The sequence below is a fragment of the Lissotriton helveticus genome, chromosome 7 (assembly GCF_964261635.1).
Source record: "Lissotriton helveticus chromosome 7, aLisHel1.1, whole genome shotgun sequence".
NCBI classification, from domain to species: Eukaryota; Metazoa; Chordata; class Amphibia; order Caudata; family Salamandridae; genus Lissotriton; species Lissotriton helveticus.
Genome location: NC_136068.1, coordinates 1261960187 through 1261987432, shown reverse-complemented (window position 1 = coordinate 1261987432; position 27246 = coordinate 1261960187). Strand labels below are relative to the sequence as shown.

Sequence of the window (27246 nt, the reverse complement as noted above, 5' to 3'; positions counted from 1 at the left end):
AGGAAGTCGTATAAGTTTGAAAAAGAAAAAAACGCCCAAAAATAGTTCTGAATATATATTTTCTTATAAATCTCGTATACTATACATTCCATATGAAAACCCTCAGGCTGGGCATCTCCGTAGGCTTTGTCAGTTGATTTTACCTAAGAACGAGACTACATGCAAAGAGGAGCTGCTTTACTAAAGTTCTTACAGGGGAGCATCCACTGTCTTTGTCGCACCAGTTGGAAGGAAGAGCTGGCATTGTGTTATTATCTATTGAAAGGTTCCGGTTAAAGTCAAGCGTAACTCTAGCCTCCACAGGCATCCCTTCGAAGTGTTCCCCGACCTCAGACGAAGCCTTCCCTGTTTAAGGCTCTTTGGGAAGTAGACGGAATTGGGCGATTTCCATTCTGCCTTAAACCAATGCCGCCCCTTTTTTCACTCAAGCTGGAAAGCTTGCGGGAAGGAAACCGTGAGACCCCCCCACCCTCCAAATAGAAACAGAGCTGAGTGAGGGGGTCAGTACACATAAGGACCGCACTCCGCACTGAAGAGCATGGACGGGAGCTCATCTGTGGAAGGCGAAGCAGTGACCTGAAGCCCCTCGGCGTACATGAGTTCAGATCGCATGATGTTGTGAGAGATTGTGCTGAGTTGTTGTTAAGGAGTATATTTTTGCTCGGGAAGTTGCATCTACTGCAACTCTATCAGGAGTTGCAGTAGTTGCATCTGTGACTCTGTGAAAAAGCACTGTGTCACGAACACTGTTTGTTCAGTCCACGGTGCGTTGCATTCCAAGGCAGCGACTGAAATACCACAAGCAAAGGACACCTAAAGCCAGGCATTGATGTTATTGTCTCAAAAGTTAGGCTGACTGAAGGTGGCACCCATATTTTATTGCATCAGTTAACGTAGGGGAGGACGTGCTTACCTTGAAGTAAAAAAAAAAAAAGCAAGGCCAGAGAAAAGACACATGGCGGCTGTGCCCATGCACACGATCGTGAACGCAAGCTTGAGGCCAGCAGCCTCTGGTAGCACTTTGAAAATTCCCTTACTAAAAGTCAAGCAAGCAGCTCAAGCGCTGCTCTAGGCTCGACCTAAAAAGTAGTAATTATTCACACACTCTCTCCTTTCATGGAGATTGTATACTGAACTAAACAGCTGACATTTTTAAATGCAGACCAATGTCTTTGTAAAACTAATGCCTCAATATTATCACAGTTACTAAATTTAAGTTTGTCTGTAGCACTTACGTTGTCCTGAACTGACTCAAGGTGCCAGCAAATTTGACACTAATCTAAAATTAGGCATAGTGAAGTAAAGCAATTAGAGAATAACATCACACAATTTTGTCAGATGGGGAAGCTGAGATTTGAACCCCAGAATGGTTTTGAAGCCAAGCACACTCCCCGCCCATATTGTTAATTGGCTTGTAAGTATGTATGTATTCATTTAAATTTGTATGGCGCACAGCTACCCCGAAGGGTTTCCCAACACCTGCTCAAAAGGAAAGGGGCCAAGTAAAGAGATTACTGGTTGAACAGCCAAGTTTTTAGTCCTCTGCAAAACTGTTCATAGAGTGTTTCATTACGTGAAGTCAAGGGAAGAGAGTTCCACCGAGAGGTACCTAGGTAGGCAAAAGATCGACCACCTATGCGCACTAGTCTAACTCTGGGAACTGAAAATTTCACTTGCGACATAAACCGGAGAGAACGTGCGGGTACGTAACGATGGACCAAGGATTGAAGGTAAAGAGGGGCTGTGCCGGATTTAATCTTGAACATGTAGCTCAGGTCTTTGAGTTTAGTATGATTCTCTACCCTGAGACAATGAAGATCACAAAGAGAGCCAGAGATGGAGGCTGTCTTTGCCACATGATAGAGCAGTCAAGCGGCTACATTCTGCACCACCTGCAATTTTTGCACCACTTCTTTATTTACACCCAGATATAAAACGTTGTTGTAGTCCAGCCTGGAAGTGACAAGGACCTGGAATATGGTTCCCTGAGTGAGGCCAGCAGCATCCAAAGGCTTTTCTTAAGCCATTTAAGAATGGAGAAGCAGGTTGAGACTACCTGGACGACCTGTTGTCATAAACAGTTGGTCATCAATGATGACGCCCAGGTTACGAACTTGATGAGACGGCTAGGATAAAGTGCCCATTTCTGACGGCCAATGCTGGGGACCCCAGAGATCTTTGTTCTTCCCTAAAATCAGGACTACAGTTTTTTTGCCGTTCAGCTTTAGCAAGTTCGTTTGCATCCAAGATGTAATTTTGAACAGACCAGATTGAAGGGAGGAAGAGTCAGAATCTTGCATAGCGGAGAGCGAAAAAATTATCTGGGTGTCATCAGCATAGAAAAAAAGAGACATCCCTGCCTCTTCAGCAATCGTTGCCAGAGGTCTAACATAGATCCAATCTTCCCCTTATGGAGTACCGCAAGGCTATGTGCTGAGTCCTCTATTATTCAAAAAGTCTTACGGTACCTTATTTTTACATCTAAGTCACCCCTAAGAAGTCCCCCAGGTGCTGTGTAACAACTTTAATTCCAAAGTCGAATTTGCATATAATTTAAGTTTAAAAGCAGCCTGCAAGACAGGGCTGACTTTTAAAATGACAGCAGACACCACAGTAGTGCATACTCTAGCACATTAAATCTACTGAGCCTCTAAACCTACATGCACAACCATATATTAGTGACTTACAGATAGGTTGTCAGAACTTAATTGTACTACTTACCATGTACTTCTGATCAGAGCACAGGTCCTGGTCTGTTTAGCGGAGCTCAGAGCACAATCAGAGTCCGGAAACCTGCATCTAGTAGTCAAAATGGGGGCAAAAAGTTGGGGACACTGAAAACAGGTCCTTTTTCTCACACACCAGGTAAACCAAACTGTACTTCAGGGGCCACATACCCGTGCAGGGGGCACTCCCATAAATGGTAAATGTGCCAAGCCAAAGATGGTGTCTTGCGTGTCACAAAGTTCTCAGCAGGTACTAGGAAGCATTGAAAGGGGAACATACGTATAAGGCTAATCGATATTTTAGTTTTAGTAAGCACTCAGTATGACAACAAACCCCATCTTGTGTTCTGTAGTAACTGAAAGTTCTTTGACTCAGTTTTGGTATGGTATTATATGGTGGTGCTCAAAATATGTCGATCGCAGGCCTTCTCTTCTTAAGCCACTAAACTAATTTTTCCTTCATGCCAGTAGATAATATTGTGCTGTTTCAGTATTCGCAAATCTCTAGGGCGCAGCTGCCTCAAAGAGTCTGTCTGAGTATCTTATTGCCTCAGGGACAGCACGGACCCCTGGGACAACTTCTTGGCCAAGTCATCAGTACCATGGCAGGTGTGTGATGGGGCTGTACGCTTCGCCAAGATGGCAGAAAACAGCCGCGACTGCTCCAGATCTGTAGGTAACACAAACTGGTTCCTTAGCTGTTACCTAGGTAGGCAACTAAATTTGCTGTGTTTTGGCATACATCTAATAGGAGGGAGGATTTTAGAAACGTTCGTTGCCACGGGCATGATGGCAAATAGCTATGGGTATTTTCGATGTTTAACAAGGAGGTGTAACTGGAGTAAATAACTTCACATTTTTGGATGACGGAATCTGCATTTTACATATATGTTTCCCAAGCATATTAAAGTGTCAGAATCCGTGGCTTTGGCCAGCTGGCAGTGCCAGGGTAGACTGTCCTCAGTAGTAAAATCATGGAAACCCATATAGAGTAGTTTTTTTCTCAGTTTTATGCGTTATTTGATCATCTTAAAATAAACTCTACTAGAAGACATGAAACCGACATCTATAGCTGGTGAAGTTATTATTGATGTTCGACAGTTTGAAACAACATTTCTCACAATGCATTTCTTCTTTTTTCCTGGAGGACTGGAATGTGTTCTTTCAGTCTTCCAGATACAGTGACCTTATGGGTAGCAGAATTTACGGCTCTGAAAACACAATGCACTCATTTAGCAACAAGTAACAAGTTAGCTGGATTCTGCGCTGCCAACCTTCCTGACGCCGAGATATACTGTTCTGATGAATACATATTGCCAAACACATCCAGGGCCAGCGCTGTAGATGGGAGCGAAGTTCCTGCCTAGGCTTAGAACTAACCTTCTCTTAGCTGGATAATTAAGTGTGCTATCGAAGTTTTAAATGCTATGCTCAACGTGTGTTCCTTGGACTCACACTGAAGTAAATATTGGCAGTGTTCAATTTGTGCCGCTGGTGGAAACCGGCACCCGTTTGTGCGACTTTTTTTTATCATCAGGCTTTGGCCCGAGCAAGAGAGAGAATGTAGACCACAGCTTTCCAAACTTTTCATGTTGGTGACACACCTTTTTGTGAAAAAATGTTCAGGGACACGGTAACGCGAGCAAGCCCAAACCACCTAAGGGGGGGTCGGGCCCCACACCCCACACACACACCCCACACACACAACCCCCCACACACAACCCCACACACACACAACCCCACACACACCAGACCGCCCCACAAACCCCCCACACACACACAACCCCACACATACCCACACAACCCCCCCCACACACAACCCCACACACACACACACACAACCCCACACACCCCCCCCACACACACACACAACCCCACACACACAACCCCACACACACAACCCCCAACACACACACCCCACACAACTCCACACACCCACACACACACACACACACACACACACACACACACACCCACACACACACAACCCCACACATACCCACACAACCCCACACACACCCACACAACCCCACACACACCCACACAACCCCACACACACACAACCCCACACAACCCCCACACACACACAACCCCACACACACACAATCCCACGCAACCCCCACACACACAACCCCACATACACCCCCCCACACACACAACCCCACGCACACAACACCCCCCCACACACACAACCCCACACAACCCCCCCAAACACACACACACACACACAACCCCACACACACACACACACCCACACACCCACACACACCCCCACACACACACACGCACAACCCCCCCCCCACACACACACACACAATGCCACACAACCCCCCCCCACACACACACACAACCCCACACACAAAAAAATGCAAGTATCCGTCTGTAACACAACTGGTGCTCATGTAAAGCGCTCTGATACCTTTGGCTCTAATTTCCTCAACAAAAAAAGTTTGGCAAAAGCTGCGTGGTAAAGCGTAAAGGATGTTTTCTACTATTATTTATCAACGTAATTGCTTTCTTAGAATTACTCCACTTGGCTACACTGATGGTCGATTGGTCCCCAAACTACATTCACTTAAGAATCGCCTGTTTGAGTACTTTGAAGCCCTGGAGAGAAATCAATATGAGGTTTTATAAAAACAATAGTTTCTACTGAGTGCTGATATGTATTTCGTCCGTAGCCTCCAGGAGCACATGGCTGTAAGTGTGTGTGTGTGTGAGTTTCGGAAAACCTACAGTACCACAGAGTGCAACACCATACAATAGAATACAATACTATACTATATACAGCAAATTAGGAAAGGCTCTGAGCTTTTCACATTTACATCAGCTGGCCTATATCGTAGTCACATTTAACAGTTAAAATACATCAGTTGACTATATCGTATACACCTGGAATATATTGATCCATCCTCAAACATCACAAAGATGCTACAGGCGTCTGCAGATTTAAGCCAATTCAAAACTTTGAGAATTATGTAGCATAATCCTTGTGTGAGTGAATCTTTAATACTTCGGCCACCTCACAATTTCCTAGACATCAAGTATTTGTAATTTATGTCCATAGTTTAAACAATACCATCCTTACCCAAATAGCCGACATTGTAAAGGCCTAAAACGCTTTCCTATACAATCTATTGATTGTAAATGTACAAATCCATTATTCCACTCATAAAAAATACAGTATTTACTTTATACAGTTAGAAATGCACTGTGAAATTACTACTGCGCATACATTTTTAAATACAGTCACTGAGTCACAGCAGAATATACTGATTTCCGTATTTTGCTTCTATGCCTACTGTAGACATATAGCCGTGCACAGTGAACATAAGTTCTTTTATATCGCTTTCATGAACACAGTACATACCCAACCTCAGATACCTACATGCTAGTACTACTTGCACACTCACAAAACCATATACATAAAACATAACGCACCTTAACCCAGTCAACACTGAAACACATAAAAAACTGCACTTTTACAAGCTTTGTGTCCATGAGCAGAGGGCCGTCCAAGAACCACCTCAGCACACTCATACCCTCAGAAAACATACGAGACTTTCAAAGACCAACACGCGCGCAGGCTGCAAAATGCATGCATATACCTCTCACACGTGGCATACATGTCTGCACGCACATGACATTACACAAACTCGTACGTGCAGACGTGTGTCACACATAGAAGCATGTATATAACCAGATACACAAATGCTTTATGCTTGTGAACATATGCACCTGAGTACTTCGCAGTTCTTTAAAAGACCATTTACATTTTAATGGGGCTTTGTTGTGAATCGTCGGCCCCCATAGAGCAGAGTGTCTCGGAGTCCACGCTGCTGCGGCAGACTCCGAGACACTCTTTAAAAGGAATGCCTCTTAATTTTAGCAGCAGTTATGTGCTAAGTGCCCTGCCATCCTGCAACACACCCACCACTTGCAGGCGACACAGTACTTTGTCGGGACACAGAGTTTGGAAAGCTCTGATGTAGACACTGGAGAAAAACAAGCATTGGAATGCATTAGGTCTCGCATTTATGAGAGTTTGAGCTATTGGCAATGCAATAGCTTAAACTCTTGCAAATGTGACACCTATTGCATTGTAAATATTTGTTAACTAGCTCCTAAAGAACTGGGCGTGGCCGACAATAAAGTAAAACCGTGGCATGGGGCACTTTGACAAACAAAAAGCATCTGTTTGTCAAGTTGACAAACGGATGTTTATTGTTTGTAAAAGTGCCTATGCCGCGCTTTCACTTTAATAGCGGCCAAACACCTTTCTTTAGACGCGGCTTGTCTAAAGAAAGTGGCGGCGCCTCTATGAAAGTGAAAGTAAATAATAATAATAAGTAAACGCGGCCACTATACTTAACACCTTCGCTGCGGCGGCTATTCCGCCACAGCGCTAACGGTCGCGGGAGGGCGCGCGGCTCAACTGCGTGGGTGACAGAACCGTTACGTCACGGCTCGCGGGTGAGCTGTGCTTGTGACGGAACGGTTCCGTCACGGCCCCGCCCGCTTAATGAAACGTGCCGCGCAGGCGCGGCGAGTGGGCCGTGACGGAACCGTTCCGTCATGAGCACAGCCCACCCGAGGGGCGTGACGGAATGGTTCCGCCAATAGCGTCCAAGGAGTTAAAGTGGACCACGCCGCTAAAATTAAGAAAGAAAGAAAGGAGGCCCTATAGTTAAAGCGGACCGCCATTAGTAAATAAAATAAAAGCGGGTGACGTCCTGCCGCTCAGTGGGTGGAATTGGGGCAAATCATTAAAGAGAATAGTGCTCACAGCCAAGATAAAGCAGTCCGTGTAACAAGACAAGTAAAAGTTCTAGTCGATATGGGAGGTAACAAATGCAGACAAGGTGGTACCAAGGAGGTACTAGCAAGCCTAATAACGACTCAGAAGCCAGTGTTTATGAAGGAAAATCACACAAGCCTGCCCTCTTGGGTGTTACCGAAATGCTTCGGCACCCGCTGGATAATGGGGATACGGCGGCTCTCATTGTGCTTGATTTGAGCGCTGCATTCAACAGGGTATCTCACACCATGTTACTGAACGATCTACAATCTTTGGGCATTGGTGGCATAGCTCTGAAATGGCTTGATTCCTTTTTGGCTAACCGCATGTTCCAGATCTTTTTCTCTAAGGCCAGCTCCAATATCCATCCTTCCCCATATGGAGTACCGCAAGGCTATGTGCTGAGTCCTCTATTATTCAAAAAGTCTTACGGTACCTTATTTTTACATCTAAGTCACCCCTAAGGAGCCCCCCAGGTGCCGTGTAACAACTTTATTGAGAACAAAGAAGGCTCGGGTCATAAAACCTCCTGGACTGGACCACTGTAAATACAAGAGAAAAGAGTGTGTCCAGAAGGACTAGTCTGCACACTTTAAAGCGAATACCCTAGACCACCAATTCTAGGGTTCTTATTGCTTTATTTAGCTTATTTTAAATGATTTAGAAGCAAATAAATATTTTCTCATGTCTTAGAAAATAAACCTTCCATTTACAGAACACCACATTTACAAAAACACATTTATACACAATGTTATATTCCACTTAAAAACAAAAAAATTCAAAGACAAAAATGACAAGTGAAACAAACTTGGCGGCAGCGGGCAAAACTGAGCTGCCAGGACAGCGAGTGTGGCAGGACAGCAGGGTGCCGCTGCCTGAGAGGAAGCTACCAAAAGGCCGAGATTGGAGGCACCGCAGATGCGGTTACGGGCCTGAAAGGTGAACAGCAGGACGATGTAGGCGATCACGGAGGGGGGTGGCATGGTGAGAGCAGCGGAAGACACAATCGAGGCTCTTCCAGAGAAACGGGCCTGGAGCAGAGCCTCTCGAATACTGGAAAGACAGAGAGGCGTGTGGGGGCCTGACCCTGTGACAGTGAGGAAGTGAACCGCTGGGGCCCGGAAACCCAAGGGTCAGACCCCCTGGATTCCTGAAAAAGTAGAGACACCGCAGGCAGCCGGAGAAACCACCAAGAACCCGTGGATCAAAGCCCGGACAGTGTGTGCGGAGGCCCAAATAGGCTGGCAGTGAAGGGAGAAAGCTGGCAGATACAACCGGCAACGAGCAGAGGAAAAAAAGGGAAAGGCGAACTGACCCAGCGAACGGGGAAGTATGTACAAATGGCGTGAGGCCTGAAGCAGTGAGGACTGTAGTGGTCCCGTAGACCGAAACAGCGAGGTTGTGACAGGACTGGGGCGTTCTCCCTTTGCAGCCTCACCCTTGGACATCTGAAGCAGACACCACGGGGTGAATGGAGTAAGGAGCCGCTGCCCTCACTGAGACAGGACGGCCCTGGGAGCTATAGGCACCCTCTCTCCCCCACAACAGAAGCTGACCAGTACAATCTCGGAGGACAGAACCGGGTGAGCACGAAACAGGGTAAGACAGTCCTGTTCAGTGGGACACTGAGGGGCCAAAAGAAGGTGGAAGAGTTGGACGGGCACAATCAGGGGAAATAAACAGAGGGCGAAGGGGGCGAGGGTTGGGACCCTAGAGCCACCACAAGACGGTGCGCAGGAGAAGTAGTAGCACATATTTGGACGCCTTCTGGCGGACATGGTGCAGGGACATTGATGAGCCCACAACAGACATACCCCCAGATTCATCAAAGTCCTGTTTTGCAAGTCCTCAATAGCGATTTTTAAGGAATTGCTATTAAAGACTCGCAAAACGGGATGCATGTAGAAATCGCAATATTTTTGCGATTTCTACTGCTTCCTTATTTGCGATTCGCTAATTGCGAATCGCAAATAAGGAATGGCTGTCCCATTCATTCCTATGGGCCTAAAGGTCCTTAGGAATGAATGGGAAGTCATTCCTTATTTGCGATTAGCAATTAGCGAATCGCAAATAAGGAAGCGATTTCAAGGGTGCCAGGTTGTGCAAAGGACACCCTGTAGCACCCCTGAAATGGTAATGTACACTGGTGTTGCGCACACACATATCCAAAGGACATGTGTGTGTGTAACATACAACTTAGAAAAATGGACTAAAGTTCATTTTTCTAAGTTTTCGCTATTTACCACGTAGTTAGACTTCGCGGTAAATAGCGGCCCAAGATTGCGAATTCGCAATTTTAAAATTGTTCATGAATTGCATTTAAGGAATTTCCAATTGAGATTCCTTCAATGCAATTATTCGCAATTTAGCGATTTCTAGAATTGCGATTTTTGCATTTGGGAATCCTAAATGCAAAAATAGCGCTCGGAATCTGGCCCTTTGCGAGCCGATTTTGGCTTGATGAATCTGGCTGATAGATTGTGGAAGATGGGGTGGCCGGCCTGTGTTCCACTGGACTCCCACTTGGAAGAGCCCAGGGGATGCAACCACCGTGGGATCACGATGGGGAAGTACAAAACAAACGCAGGACACCAGAATAAAACCATAACTCAATATGCGCAGCCACTGGCTCCGCCGCAGAGGATCATGCAGCAGACCCAGGATGTGGAGAATGACCCGGAACCCTCCAGAGCGGAACGTATGCAGTGATATAAGGCACATGCAGCGCCCTAGAGATAATAGATACAGTGTCCTTTGAGGTAGGACTCCTTCATGTGGACCTCTGAAAGGTGTCAGAGAAAGTCACTCTGCACGAACAAACGATAGATAATGTGGTGCAGGAGGTTAGGACATTAAAGGAACAGAACGGAAAACTCACGGCCATGACAAGAACACTGGAGGACAGGGCAGAATAATCTGCACCTACTGGGATTCCCGGGAAGTGCAGAAGGGGGTCGACAGAGTCTTTTGACCAGGCTAGGTACGCAGCATTCTGAAGCCTAAGGAGTTGTCCATATGTAGGTAACAAGGACCCCCTGCACGTTGCCACCGTTTGGTTTTTATTAGATGAAATATTTGAAACAATTGAAAAGTATCGACCAATTGAATGTATTTTATCATTTTGATTGAAGTTTGTTACTCTTTTTATCTCTAGTATTTACTTTTGTGTATATCTTAAGTTGCTTGAGAATGATATTTTCCACTGTGCCTAAGGAGTTGTCGCCAGTGTTTACGGTGGAGAGGGCACACGGGGTGTAGGTGTTCTCCCCCCCCCCAGCACCGCTGCAGCCCAAATTGCACACATTTTCAGCTTCTGTATCCTCAGAACCGCAAGAGAAACTCAAGCCCAGTCGTTTGAAAATCACAGCATTATGATATTCCAACACTATACTTGGAAAGTACAGACACAACTGAAGTCCTTTGTGGGGAGTGAAGCAGAAACTCAGAGCAATGGGGCTGCAGTATATCCTTATGTTCCCAGCCAAACTCTGAGTGGTTGCACAAGGGAAACCCCAGTTCTTCGAAAAACCTGAGGAGGTCTGGACTTGGCTTGAGGCCTGGGACTGCATGCCTCTCTGAAAAAGGGGAACCCTAGGAACCAACGGAACACTTAAAGGAAAAATACGATGGGCAGAAAATTGGAGCCTGTCCCATGAGAAATCATCCGGTACGAACACGCATACCCTCTGGACCGAAGTGCAGGAAGATGGATCGCTGATGGCGGTCCATCAAGGAGACGAGGGGGTTGACAGTACAGGGGCCAGTACAGAGGCCACGGCCCCGGGACACCAGAACTGGCAATGGTAGAAGAAGAAAACTGAATCCCAATGGAGAACTCAAGATGGGTGAAAACAGGCGGTGATGTCTGGGACACACGGGAGGGGTGGCACACGCGCCAAGGGCTGGAGGAACATTTGCAATTCATATAGTGGAAGTTCATGGACACACACGCTGAAGGTACTTAAATTAGTCAATATAAATTACTAGATGCTGAAGACATGGTTAGGTCAGCCTAGGGAAGACCCAGTCAGGACTCCAACCCCTTCTGAAGGTGGGGGCACCAGCTGGAAAACTTGCCTCTGCACAAGGAGGGAGAGTTGAGTAAATATCTGCAGTAGACAGAGTTAATTGGGAGATGCATGGGGTTCCAAGGGCACTTGTTGTTCATGTTGGTGGGCGATCATTAAAGGTTCAGTTATTGTTTTCGAATGATTGTTCGGGGAGGGACGGGTGGGGGTTTATCTGTTAGTTCTGGTTTCTTATTTTAGAGAAAGAATCAGTGCACTCCACAAGGGACTAAATAAGATAGAAACAATGGGAGTTAGACGGAACAGAAGTACATTATGCTGAGAGAACCCGCAGTATGGCCCGAGACATAAGACGATCACTGCGTCATTATGACAGAACGCTATAAGATAATTTTTGGGAATGTCTGGGGCCTGGGCACCTTTGTAAAACGGTACTGAATATACTCTTACCTGCGACGCATCATGGTGAGCATAGCCTGTCTGCAGGAGACACACCTTACAGAGTACCAAGCCCAGAAGCTCAGGAAAAAATGGAGGGGCCAGTTATACACGTCCACATATTCATCCTATGCAATATGGCTGGCACCCGGGCCCTACTCCGCCTGATATACCAGGATGCAGACCTGCAGGTATCTGCTAGTGCAGGGCACGTTGGATGGTACAGACATGACTGTGCTTATATCTAAGCTCCAAATGTAGATGCTAGGGAGTACTTCTCCCGCTTACAAACCATAATTACTGATAACACAACAGAAAGATTGCTTTGTGTTAGGGACTTAAACTGCGTACTAGATGCTGCCATAAACAGATTACTGCAAACACAATCAGATGATGGACGGAGCGCTGAATTTTTTCAGACACTCACCCCCAGTCACATATCTGGGTTGAATCCATCATCGTTCTTTAGCTCACTTCGCCACCCCAATTCAGACACAGCTATATGCAAATCAGTCTTGAGCCCGTGCCTCATGGGAACAGTCCCGCCGAACTGCCAAGCCATGTCTTCCCTGGAACTGAAACAGGCATCCTTAGACCGGTTTCAAGCTAACAGCCCTCATCAGCCAGGCTAGCTTGAATCTAATGGCATAGTGAGCAAGGGACCCACGTTTGGGCATAACCTGCTAATTTAGGGCAATTTGGGCTATTTGTACAGATACCTGTCGGACCACTCCCCGCTGTTATTGGAGCGGGGGGCAACAACCGTACCGAGGTAACAAGCACTGGCAGTTACAAGCATATAACCTGACAGACGCACCCTTCCGACAAAAAACTGGCCCACAAAATTACAGAATACATGGAGGGAAACTGGGCCACTGCCACTAGTCATGACATGGACTAAGAGGCGCTCAAATCGGCTATCAGGGAGAATATATGAGTGGGGCCTGTGGTGTACTATGGCAGTTGCGGTCTGAATTGAAAGATCGGGATTCAAAGCTCGCTGAGATCCAGAGGGGAGGAACATAGGGACAGGATAGAGAAGAAGCTGAGTTGGGGGTCCGGTGGCGATTAGATATTTCATGGGATAGATCAGAAAAATGTACATGCAGGGAATACAGGCAGAGGTTACACAGAGAAGGAAATAAGCCTAGCAGAATGCTGGCATGGCTACTCCAGCGAGAGGTGGCCAGAGACCCCATAGTAATGCTACATAGATGAGATGGAACATTAGCCACCACCCAAAGATTGATCAATGACACACTTAGGGACCACCTCCTAGTGGTATATTCAGGGGGTATGGAACCGATAGGGACGGAGATAACAGAGAACCTGGAGGAGGTGTTCCTTCTGTAACTGATTGCACAGGCTAGAAAGTATATCAAAGCTGACTTCACCCTGGAGGAAGTCCAATAAGTGATTAAAGAACCAAGTTGGGGAAAAACAGCGGGAAGCAACGGGTTCCCGGTAGAATTTTACCAGACGTATGCAGAGCAATTGGTAGGGCCTCTCCTAGAGGTATATAATGAAGCGGACAGAAAGGAATATTGCCCCAGACATTTAGGGATAGTGTGATCTGTAGGGTGCCCAAACCTGGAAGAGATGTGACTAATCCAGCTGCATATCGGCCTCTCACCATGCAAAATGTAGATGTGAAGATACTATGTAAGATCCTGACAAGGAGACTGACGATAGTGATAAGTGCACTGACGCACAAGGGCCAATGCGGGTTTATTCCAGGACGTAGCACAGCCCTCAATCTGCGCAGACCAGCACATGTTATGCACGCAGTGAAAGGCAGACAAAAGGAACTAGCCCTCATGTCAATAGACATTAAAAAATCGTTTGATACAGTTGAATTGTCCTACCTACAACAGGTCCTGCAGCACATGTTTGCCACTGGGTTATAGTATTATACAATGCGCCTAGAGTTCGAGTACATTGCGGAGGCATGCTGTCGGAGGACTGGAGGGAGCGCAGGGGCACGAGACAGGGCTGCCCGCTCTTGCCTCTGCTTTTTGCGCTTGCAATGGAACCATTGTCAGCCTTGGAAGGAGTGTGAGGCGGTGGGAGTGGGAGAGAAGACACACTTGATCTCATTGTATGCCGATGATGTAATGTTTTATCTGAAGAGGCTGGTGGAAACAGTTCCAAAGATTTTACAATGCCTGGAATGGTTTGGAAGTGTAACCAGGGTAGCGGATAAACAAACAGAAGTTGCTGCTGTTCCCACTATGAGGCTTGGAGGGGAAACTGAAGTCGCAACTGTGGTGGGGTTGAGATGGGAGGTTTCATCCTTCAGATACCTGAGTATTATAGTAGGCCATAGCTTGAAGGATCAAGAACGCCTACAGGTGGACCCCTTGCTGTTGAGCCTAACTAGGTCCATCCAATTCTAGAACACATTGTCCCTCTCCACCATGGGAAGCGTAGCAGTGGCTAAGATGTGCCTGTATATTGTGCCTGTATATTGTTCAGAACATATTGTATTGACACTATTGGTCTGGGCGGGACTCACAACAGGAAGGGATGGGTCTGACAGGCCTAGAACTGTACTACTACCCCTCTAAGTTGCAATATGTGACACAATGGGTAGCGGAAGAGGATAATGATGAGCAGTGATTGCTGAGGGACACACACGGCGCCCTTTCCATGATGGAACTACTTATGCACGGTAGGATGATCCCTGCTGGAACCCCATATTTCATACGACAAACGGCAGAGATATGGGAATGAACAATAACGAGTTTTTGAGAAACCTCCCTTTGCCAGGGATCTAGACCTTTGGACTCTGCTACTGTTTTGCCGCATTGACCAAGACATGATGTTAGCCCGGTGGAGGGAGGGGGGTTGCAACACACTGGGAGACTTATACCCGGGAGAGGCATGCCTAACATTTAAGGAAGCACAGGAGATATTTGAGGTGGGACGAGGCATGTTCTTCCATTACGCTAAAATAACACACATGGCAAGAGAAATATGGACGGACTTCCAAAACACGCAGAAGGAGCCACCTACTTTACAGCTCATACTGACAGCAGGAGAAATGAGGCACATGCTTACCTTTCTATATAAAGCATTAATGGAGGATAGGGGAGTAAGGAAATACTTGCCCGAAAGGCATGGGAGGAGCACTTAGGAGCCCCACTTGAGGATACAGCCTGGAACGCGCCCTGTGAACTAGTCCGATAGGTATCCTCTAATGCATGCTTTAGACTGACACACTTTAACTACCTGCACCGCACGTACTTCACGCCAATTAAACTTAGCAGGATATATGTGATGAAAGGCGCAACATGTCCCAGTTGTGGAGAGAATGGTGCATCATTCTTCCATGTGGCATGGGGATGCAGTGGGTCCTTCAATGCTGGCAGAAGGTGGCAGAAAGAATCAAGGAGGTGACCTGCCTGATCCAGGAAGCCATAGATGGGAATGTCTATTGGATATAGTCAAGAAGCCAAGGGAGGGTAGGATACGTTGGAAATACTTGCAGCAGGCACTAGTGCTGGCAATGCAGAGAGTAGCCATTGGTTGGATAGCCCAGAGACCACCCTCCATTGACCTATGGCATGGAGATATAATGGAATGGGCCCAAGCAGAAGAGAAGCATATGAAAAAGGCCCGTAAGGACGACAAGCTGAAAAAAGACTTGACAGAGTGGTGGCTCTTATGGGTAATATGTCCCAGGAGGCAGGGGAGAGAGAGAATGAAAGGGTACCAGAAGGGAACAACAGCACACAGGAAGGGAGAACACAGAAGGTAACAGCTAGTGTGCTCAGACATGATTCTGAGAGATGACACATAATCACTAAATAATCCCAAAACAAGGTGAGTTGAGAATCAATTGTAAGAGGCCAGATGCTGGGTTAACTAGGGATATATATACAGTTTCCGGAAGAAAGGGAAGACAGATAGATGAGAGGTAGAGACAGTACTGCACTTAAAGTTGAAACAAAGTTAGTCTCGGTTAGGTTTCACTTTGCCACATGTATAAGAATATACAATGCAAGTTTTAAACGACATATGATGCACAGAGGGGTGCGTACCCCCTACTATTGTAACATGATTATCGTGTAAAAACTGTGCGAAAAGATGGCTTTAATAATAAAAAGACTGTTAAAAAAAGTGTAACTATTGAAAGAAAGGAGCTAAAAATATACTTCACAGTATGAAAATGATAGAAAAAATCCAACAACTTGTCACTGTTAGATTTATTATAAATCTCACAGAAAATAAGTTATAGAACTTTCTATTTTGTAAGTCAGAATCCAGCCTTCCAGCAGCCCTGCTGTGATTGGTCAGCCTCTGCCAGGCTGAGCTAAGCTGTCTTAATGATGTGTAAAGTGGCATGACAAGGGACAAAGGATTTCCTGTGGGAGGAGAACTGCATGCTGCAGAGCAAAAGGCAGAATGGGGGTGAATGAGCCAAACTGGTCTTCAAAGAGGGAATGGCAGTTTAGGACAGCTCAGGCTCACCCCCACATCCTGCGCTCCCAGCCAGGCAGGAGCCCCTGTAATTCGATTAGCAGATGGGTTGGAAGGAGAGTGTTAAGCCACGGTTGTGGGATTAATTAGCCAGATCTTAACCTCTAGGAGAAAGTTTCTCCATTTTGGATTTTGGAAGAATAGATCTTTCTGGGTCAAGAATATGCCACACTTTGGAGGGAGATGCCATATGTCTGGATGTCAGCCTGTACCCCATTGGTCAGTGGTACCCCCCTGCTTTTCCCCAGAAACACTGGATAAAAACTGTGAGAGCTGCACAGCAACTCATATCCCTGCCGGGAATAATCAAGAGAAGAAGGACTGCCCTGCTGGAACCCCTGGTCTGTACTCTAAGAGGACTGCAGTCATAAGGACTTCCCCTGCTGCACACTTTAGAACTACCGCCCTAAAGACTTTGCCTCGCTTTATCCTAATGTCCTATACATTTTCCCACTATTACGTTGTTATGTAACTATTGCTAATTTTGGTAACTACTGCTATTTTTGTCTAGCATGTCGTCACGCAACTATTATTATTTGTGTCTATTGCTATGACTCTGCAACGATTCCCCCCTCTCATCTGTGTCGCATCCCTCTGTAAAGCACTCTGATACCCTCTAGGGTCATGTTTGCGCTATACAAAACTTTATAATAAATAAATAGATGTAAGTAGGAGGAATGAAGATAATCTATTGGTAGTTAGAAGGCTTATCAATAATCTTTTTTGTTTGATCTAAGCCTGTCTTGTGAATGAGTTCTTAGTAGTGTTTGCAGATGGCTCAGTCTGAGCACTACACTTGCATTGGCTGGTTCATTGAGTGTGACTTATTTTCTACAGGCTATGCTCTCTATACATGATGAGGAACAGCGAGAAGCAATCCTATCCCAGTTAAATAAGGGGGTTTTGGACCTTTCTTTTCCACTGGAGGAAACACAGCCAGATCTTCTCTATCAGACATGGTAAGTCATGAAAGAGTGGGGTCAAATGTGTCAGGCGATAGGTAAGAATATACAACTAACTCCCGGACTGGGGCTCCTTAATATATGGGAGGTCACAGATCTCACCGTAATAGAGCAACAGTGGGCTACCGTGGAGTACCCACTGGCCAAAAAATGTATAGCAATGCATTTGGGGACTGCTAGGGGGCCCACTCTGTTGCCATGGACTAAAGAACTGGATACCTATATGCTTGCAGAGAAAACCGTGTTCAAATATAGGGGGTGCCCCCAGAAATGGGACAAAAAGTGGGGGAAATGAAACAGCTTTCGAGGTGGACTCTGTATCTCTCCTACTGTTGAACTGGCGATGAAGGGGGTGCCTGATATAGAATCACTATGAAGAACATGCTTCCTGCAACGGAGCCGCATGGCGACGTGAACGTGTGACCTAAGGTAATATGTGTAAATTGTAGTAACATCATGACGACCTGTATTGTTTCTTTTGTTAAATCAATAAAAAGAATAATCATTTTTAAAAAAACAGTGTGGTCCAACCTGCAGAGCATCCGAAATGTGTATGCATACTATAATTTCAGACTGTAGGCTGTAGTACATTTTGCACCGCAAGGCTTCAACCTTAATATTAGTTTACCAGGTGTCTATACATTATTTATGACATGATATCTGCAGTCTCTTAAATTGTTCTGACTTCGTGTATCGGGTGCTGCAATGCCATTATTCTTTTACTCTCCAGGGCCCTGTTTTGCCTAGTCCTCGTCTCATTCAAACTATCGGTGCCCAGTGCTGCAGGGCCACAGTTCTCTCACTTTCAGTTTCTGTTTGGAGTGACTTCCATCTTATTCAGACTCGGGGTGCCAGGAGATGCAGTACTGCAGTTCTCTCCCTTTCAAGGGATCTTTTGAGTACCTTCCATCTCAGTTAGACTGTGGGAGTCAGGAGCAGCAGTGCCACAGTTCTCTCAATTTCAGTGGCTGTGTGGAGTAACTCCCATCTCTTTCAGACTCAGGGTGCTTGCTGGGAGCTGCCCTGCTACGGTTTTCTCATTTTCAATGACTGTGTTGAGTAACTTCCATCTCATTGAGAGTCTGGATGGCAAGCTCTGCAGTACCACTGTCCTCTCACTTGCAGTGGCTGTGTGGAGGAACTCCCATCTCATTCAGTATGTGGGTGCTGGGGGGTGCAGAGCCACCGTTCTCTCCCTTTCAGTTGATATTTGGGGTACACCCCTTCTCATTTAGACTGTAGGTGCCAGGAGTTGCAGTACCACAGTGTGGAGTACCTTAATCGCACAGAAGGAAAGGGGGTAGGTGTAGCAATGAGATATATCCTCCAATTCACGTACACACATTCCCTGCTCAGAAAACTGGTTGATTCAAACATGTATGCAGGTCTTCCTGCTAACAGGACATAAAGCTCTCACCCACCCTAGGTGACCTTCTAGCACCAGTCATCAAGATCCATCAGGGTGTGAGCTACTTTTTATTTAAGGGAGTTCATGAGGTGTTTTTCAATTCCATGGTTATTATGTGAGCCACGTAATGAGTAATACTAGGGTATGGAGCTCTTAATGCAGAGAAGAATGTAGGGCGTTTAAAATGACCTCAAGGTGAACAAGAGGAGTCTTTATTGTGCCAAAGCAAGGATTATAAAAAAGGTGGGTGTTAATTCAACCCACAAGTAGAGGTCAACATGTTTTTGCACTATGGACACACTCTAATGAGGCGTAGGGGCTTTCATCAAGACTATTGATACAACTACTAGACGCATCTGTTTAAAATTAATTATATCTGTATAACGCAAAAATATGCAGGCTAGAAAAGAATAAAAGGTAAACATAGTGCAAACACGATGTACACTCAGGTACCAGAAAATGGTTTCTGTGCTGGTGTGGACACTGCAATGAAACATGTGGTGAAGTAACAGGTACCTTCCCCTATCAATGGGGTTAACTTGTCTTATCCCACCGGAGGAAAAGATGGAGACCAGGCTGCTGTGTGAAATTATAAGAGAAACCCTGTTACGTTGATATGTACGGTTGGATGATGTCAGTAGGATCCTTAACAATTGCTGGCGTCTAGTCTGGTCTGTTATGTCGAAGACAACAAGAATGATCAATTCACAATTAAATGTGATTGGTTGGAAAGGGCCAACATTCCTTTATAAGCTGTTGTGTGCCATAGGGTATTTATAAATAAACGTGTGTGTCAAGGGTTGATTTATCCCCAGCCATAATTATGCAATCTGTGTTTAACTACAAGTGAGCTAACTGCCAGTTGTTTTACTTGTACCCTTTATCAAGGCGAATGGCGGGCTTAGGTGATATGGTTGGGACAGGAAAATGAAAACACAAGTAATGGAATTGCAAAAGGTTTGTCTTAAGAGGCTGGGCGTACTGGGTTTCCTAATGTAGTCCACCTCTCCTTCACCTCTGAGCCCTACTGAGTCCATTATACAATGTGACACTGTTAGAAATTGGGTTACTGGTTGACTGGGGTGTGAGCCCTGGTCAAGCAGCAACCACAATCCTAGTCAGGGTAAGGCACAAGCACACCCTAAATTAACCTGTGCTCACTCCCTGGTAGCTTGACACAGAGCAGTCAGGTTTAACTTTGGAGGCCATGTGTAAAATATTTGCGCAACACTTCAAATTTTAAAGCAGTGAAAATACCACAAAGCTTCCACACCATGTTAGAACAAGTTAACTTAATAAATAAAACAAGACCAACACGAAAAAAATCCAATAAGTAGAACTTGAGATATAAATGTTTAAAGAATACACTGTAAAATAGGGCTTAGAAGCAATAAATGCTTGCTTGGGATATCTAGTCTTGCCGGACCGGGACAAAGTCAAAAGTTAAGGTTGACCGCGATGGAGGGCGAACCGGATACAGGTACCCAGTGAGGCCCACTGAACAAAATTACCTTGATCCTGGCTGCTTCAACATACAACAAGCAGGCTGCATTGGTGTTGATCCACACAGTGGGGGCGATGCGCCAGCTCATCAGAGGATGCATGGGTTTTGCTTGAGCAAGCACCTGAGGCTTCACTTCCAAGGGCCCAGGACTGGGGTGGCGCCACTTGGCAAGGCAGACTCACTGATGGCAGAGTCCAGTTGCAGAAGCAGGTAAGTTAGAAGTCATTTATGTCCTTGAGACTTCAGATCAGAAGGCCAGCAAACTATCCCTTGGAGTCACTAAGGGTTCAAGTGATGCAATCCCAGTCCTTCTTACCCAAGCAGGGGACTGCAAACAGCAGGGCAGCACAGCAAGGCAGGAGTCCAGCAGCACAGCAGACTGGCAGGGTCTTCACAGGGATGTGTACTGAAGTGGTGGTACCTGAGGCCCGGTTCATATGCCCAGTTTGGCCTCTGAAGTGGGGGAGACTTCAAAGACAAGCATTTGAAGTGCACAGAGGTAGTGCCCTTCCTCCTCTGGCTCCAGATTCCCTACAGTTGGGTATGCAGCCCTGTGTGTGGGAATAGGACACAGTCTATTCAAGTGTAAGTGAGGCTGGGTTGAGCTCCTCCCACTCATCCTCTCAGGATGGCCCATCAAGTCACACCTAAGCTCCCATTGTGTGTGTCTGTTTAGGGTAGGGGTCTTCAAACTGTGGGGCGTGACCCCCAGGGGGGCCGTGGAGTGATGTGAAGGGGGTCGCGCATTCACAGTCACACTTCTGCCCTGGCCTACAGGGCTTCAGCTTCCCTCCTCCCTCGTCCTGTGTCTCAGCCCGGGCTGCTGCAGTGCAGCTTGCACTGCTGGGGGCTCGGCTGGGCAGTGTCTGGAGTCTTATCTCCGACACGCCCGAGTTTTTCACAGGTCTTTAAAGACCATTCGCATATTTACATGGCTTTGTTAACTGGTTACCGAGGCTTCGTTTTTTATGGTTCCAGTATCCCCTGGGCCCCCAATCTGCCTATTCCTTACATTTGTATTTTTATACTTACTGCTGTAGTGTGAGAATGCATTTAATGAAAAGGAATATAAAGTTGGGTTGCCAAAAGACCAAGCACTTACAATGCAACGGTCTCGCCTTTGCAAAAGTTAGAGCTATTGGCATTGTAAATGACAACATTTTTATTTATGTGTTGGTTTTGAAAACAGATAAATAATTGGCATTGTCATTTACAATGCCAATAGATTAATCTCTCGCAAATGCCACACTCAAACACACAGACCCCCACACACACACACAGAGCCCCACACTCACACACAGAGCCTCACACATACACACAGAGCCACACACAAACACACAGACCCACACACACACAGAGCCCCATGCACACACAGAGCCCCCCACACACACAGACCCCCACACACACAGAGCCCCACACACACATAGAGCCCCACACACACACAGAGCCCCACACAGACACACACACAGAGCCCCACACACACACAGAACCACACACACACACAGACCCACACACACACAGAGCCGCACACACACAGAGCCCCACACACACACACAGAGAGCCCCACACACACACAGTGCCCCACACAGAGACACACACACACAGAGCCACACACACACAGAGCCACACACACAGAGAGCCACACACAGAGAGCCACACACACAGAGAGTCACGCACACACACACACAGAGCCACACACAGACCCATACACACTTACAGAGCCCCCCACACATACACAGAGCCCCCCCACACACAAAGAGCCCCCCACACACAGAGCCCCCCCACACACAGAGCCCCACAAACACACAGAGCCCCACACACACACAGAGCCCCCCACACACTCAGAGCCACACACACAGAGCCCCCCACACACACACAGAGCCACACACACAGAGCCCCCCCCACACACACAGAGCCACACACAGAGAGCCACACACAAACACACAGACCCACACTCACACACACAGAGCCCCCCACACACACACAGAGCCCCCCCACACACACAGAGCCACCCCCCACACACACACAGAGCCCCACACACTCAGAGCCTCACACACACAGAGCCCCACACACACACACAGCCCCACATTATACGCTTGCCTGTTGATGACGAGGGACTAGGAAATTAATTTGTAAATCATATAACATGATGACATGGATTACATCAAACAGTTACTGGGGAAGACAGTCATGAGGACTAGTTGGGCAAGGTAGTATGGAAGGATATGATTAATGTTAAATTATGGAGGTTAATTTACAGACACAATGGAAAAGGCAACAAAACATCAACTTTCATAACACAGGGCATGTGCTACAAACGCAAGGATATGCCACTAAACTGCTGATTCTCCAACAAAGGTAAGATTGTTAGTCCTAAATGTTGGCATTGTTGAAATCAGTGGAGATTAACAACTGTATGAAGTGAGAGGATGATTTGCATTGTGGGCTACAGGAGAAATCTTGTGGTGGGGAAGTTGCCAATGACCACCAAACAGTAGTTGGGACTCGAGAGATATGCAAGCGCACAATCTCTCTCTCTCACACACACACACACACACACAGGGCTACTGTCAGTAGCTGGCCCGAAAGAGCGATACCTGGAGATCGAGGAAGGTGTTGTGGATAGTGTAGTACATCTGCCGGTTGGACTGCACGTCGCCATCTGTGATCTTGTCGTCGGCTCCTTCGCGGGTCTTGCCCTTGCTTTTCTCACCCAAGACACCCGCCTCCCGCACTTCTCGCACCTTGTCTCCACCGCGCTTCGCAGATAACAGAGACGCAGCTAGCAGTTTACGCAGGTCAACATTTTGAGTCTCATCTACAGCCACAGGAGCCTGTCCATCCTCTTCTCCCGCGGGCAGCAGGAGAGCGGACTGCTATAAGTAATGCTGCTGACGGCACTAGGAGTTATATACCTTCATACACAAATATTAACATTACAGTTGTAATCCGTAGTAGCAGAGAGTGACGCTCACAAGAGGGATTGCACGAGCGGTTGTCTGCACAACTATGAGCCTGTTATAATGAATGCAGCTGGCGGCACTAGGCGCTATACACACACATCTGTTGTGATTGCAGTTATAATCAGAGAGTCACTCATACTCACGAGAGGGACTGCACGATCGGTTGTCTGCACATATGTACGAACCTGCTATAAGTAATGCTACTGGTGGCACTAGGCACTATATATTCACATCTGTTGTAATTGCAGTTGTAATCAGAGAGTCATTCATACTCACAAGAGGGACTTCACCGCGGTTGTCTGCACATAATACAAGCGTGTTATAATGAATTCAGCTGGCGGCACTAGGCGCTATACACACACATCTGTTGTAGTGGTAATCAGAGAGTCACTCATACTCACAAGAGGGACTGCACAAGTGGTTGTCTGCACATATGTATGAACCTGCAATAATGAATGCAGCTGGTGGCACTAGGCGCTATAAACACACACCTGTTGTAGTGGTAATCAGAGAGTCATTCATACTCACAAGAGGCACTGCACCGAGCGGTTGGTCTGCAGGGCCTCGGCTAGCAGCCGCACCCGCTCCAGGCTGCCCACCACCCCCAGGTTGAGGTTGAGCTGGGCCAGGGAGTGGGACTCGGCCAGGCCCCGGCAGACGCGCCCGAAGTCCCGGTCGGAGAGATGGCAGCCACGCAGCGAAAGCAGTCGCACCGAGTTCTCCCGCGGCGGAGATCCGGGTGCGGCCCGCGGGTCACAGGCTCGACTCCTGGGAAGCTAGTCCAGTGGGGTTATGCACCTGGGGCGGCGACCCGAGGCCAGGGTGTCCAGTTCTACGATGATGCTAGTCCAGTGGGGCAATGCACCCGAGGGGAAATCAAAGCGACATGCCGCTAAAATTCCAAAATGAAAGGCTAGTGGATTAATGCACCTGTCGCTGGGAGGTCCGAGTGCAATGTGCAGGTCTTAGCTTCGAGTGCCCTGAGGGGGTTCAGAAGCGTCAGTACAAATCAAGAGTGCCAGCTGCAGAAGTGCGTGCACCATTTGCGGGCCCAGTGCAAGCAAGGTTTTTAGGCAGGCTTGGAGCTTGCAGTAACAGCTCCCAGGCTTCCACTACAGCCAGATCGCAAAGTGGTTCACCGCAGAGGTCTGGGTGCCACATGTAAATCCATTCCAGTCCTGGTAAGATAGCCGAGAGGGTTGTGCACCCGATTCGGACCTCTGCCCGCTAACTACCGGTAGAAAATTCCAATTTAGATAGCTGAGCGGGTTGATGCACGGACTGCGTAGATCTGTGAATGTGTAATATACCGTTCCCAGGTTCGAATTCCAGTAAAACAGCTGAATGAGCTCAGAGCCTGCAGTGCACATAGGGGGTGCCCTGCAGGTCACTGGTGGGAGTACGGTCCCGGGCTCTTACTCTGTCGAGGCGGGTGGGGGTGGCATTGTGGGGGGTGACAAGGGGTGGGTCACATAGGTCAGGGGAGGGCTCTTTGCAGCGGCGGCAGGGGGGTTGCTGAGGCAACAGGCGGGTGATGTGCTATTGGGAATGGAGAATGTTGGTGCGGGAGGGGCGATTGGATGGTGCCAGGGCTGCAGTACTGGGGGCGCTGGGGGCTAGCGAGGCTAGATGAAGGGCCAGCTGGTGCCCCAGTGGCTGGGTGGTTGCTATAGCAGCGGGTAGGTGCTTGGGTGATAGCGGATGGTGGTTTCGGATGCAGGGCTGCCGGGGGGCGGGAGAAGCTGTCAGAGGATACAGGGGGGGCAGGGAAAGGGGATTGCTAGGGCAGAAGAGGTCCCGTGGGGTGTTATTGTATGGGGAGGGCAAGTGCTGGGGCTCTAGGAAGGGGTGGGGGCTAGGGCAGCAGGGTAGGCTTTGCTGCAGTGGGATGGTCTGCTGCTTGGGCAACGGGTGCCCCGATGGCTCCTGGAGGGAGGGGACTGAGGCCAGATGCCAGGCTCTGCTCGCTCGGTCAGGGTGGCAGCATCGCCATTAATAACCGGCAGCTTCCCTCCCTGGCAGTGATGGGCAACCAGGACAGGGGCGGGCAGGGGCGTGAGTGTGCGTGATGGGGCGGGCGGAGTGAGTGTGTGTGGGGGGAGGGTGATGTGAGTGTGTGTGGAGGGTGGGCGGCATGAGTGTGCGTGGAGGGGGCTCTCTCCTCTTATTCCGGGCTTGGCGATCCATCCTCCATCTTTCTTCGCTACTACTGATAAAAGTAAGGCTTTCGAGGACCGGGGCCAGGAAATGAAAACGAAATACCAAATCAACTCGATCTACCACAACTCTAGAATCATCGCTCGCGTAAACTTTTCTCTTTTAGCCCCGTCCTTTTCAGACTGGGCTCCCAGACTTCCTGCTGACTTAAAAGGTTTCTTATCTTCTTTATGGGGCCATCTGGACCCATAAAGAAGATAAGAAAGCTTTTACCACAAACGTAAGTCAAGAACCCAGTCTGAAAAGGACGGGGCTGAAAGAGAAAGAAGAACGTCACTAGGACCTCTTCTCCAATGGCTGGCCAACGTTTAGGACGCCAGCTAATGGAGAAGAGGGGCGGGGCTTAACCCTCACTAGTGAAGTACACTCTAAAACATAAAATCTCGCGAGCTCAACTGCGCATGTACGCAGTACGCCACGCGAGACCTAAAAATGCCTGCCGTGTGTTGTTTAAGGAGCCTGCAGAGACCTGCTCTTGACACTAGATACAGTTATAAATAAAAAAAGTATGTATTAATTAGTTATGTGACTTTTCTGTCTTTGTTCTCTTTAATTATCAGTCATGGATCATTGAGGCAGCCCTAGAACACAATTAAAAGTGCTTTCTATTTATATTTGCTGTTCTAAGTATTCACAGATAAGTGCTAAAAATACAGCTTTAGGTAACTGCTTATTTCTGGGCCATCAAAATAATGAGCAGGTAACCCTAATCATAAGACTGGAAGTTTGTTGCAGGATCAGCACATTATTTATTTCCTCCACCCTCGATCCCTGCTTAATGCTAATATAGCAATAGTTTAATTTATATCTGAAACTCCACGCTTCAAGTTTCTGGGAATGCACCCTGCATTCAGACAACTCACTCCTCATTCTCGCCTTCGCTTTCATGCTCACCCTGGACTCACAGCGAACACAATGCACTCACACTGATCACCATGCACTCACAGCGATCACAATACACTCACACTGATCACCATGTACTCACAGCAATCACCATGCACTCACACTGATCACCATGCACTCACACTGATCACCATGCACTCACAACATTCACCTACTTACCCTGCACTCACAGTGATTACAATGCACTCACACTGATCACCCTGCACTCACACCATTCACCCGTTCACCCTGCACTCACACTGATCACCATGCACTCACACTGATCACCATGCACTCACACCATTCACCCGCTCACCCTGCACTCACAGTGATCACAATACACTCACACTGATCACCATGCACTCACACCATTCACCCGCTCACCCTGCACTCACACTGATCACCATGCACTCACACTGTTCACCATGCACTCACACTAATCACAATGCACTCAGACTGATCACCATGCACTCACAACATTCACCTACTCACCCTGCACTCAGAGATCACAATGCACTCACACTGATCACCATGCACTCACAACATTCACCCGCTCTCACCCTGCACTCACAGTGATCACTCACACTTATCACCATGCACTCACAACATTCACCCGCTCAACCTGCACTCACAGTGATCACTCTGCACTAACAATGTGCATGCATCTTTCACCCTGTACCTCACCCTACAGTCACACGAGCACACTACTCACCCTGCACTCATGTGAAACTTCATTAACCTGTCCCCCCTCACTGCATTAATTCGTCCCACTCTGCACTTACAGCCGAACCCAAATTCATATGGTCACCTCACTCACCCTGCAGTCACTCCTTTTACC

The 27246-nt window shown here is 47.4% G+C and overlaps 1 protein-coding gene across 3 annotated transcripts in view; it reads left to right on the top strand.

Annotated features, from left to right (window-relative positions):
- MYCBPAP (MYCBP associated protein) overlaps positions 1-27246 on the top strand; it is a 1019029-nt gene that overhangs the window by 699961 nt on the left and 291822 nt on the right. For all 3 annotated transcript variants that reach the window (XM_078654453.1, XM_078654451.1, XM_078654452.1), the window contains one exon: positions 17310-17431. In XM_078654453.1, the coding sequence (XP_078510579.1) occupies positions 17310-17431 (122 nt within the window). The remainder of the gene's footprint in view (positions 1-17309; positions 17432-27246) is intronic.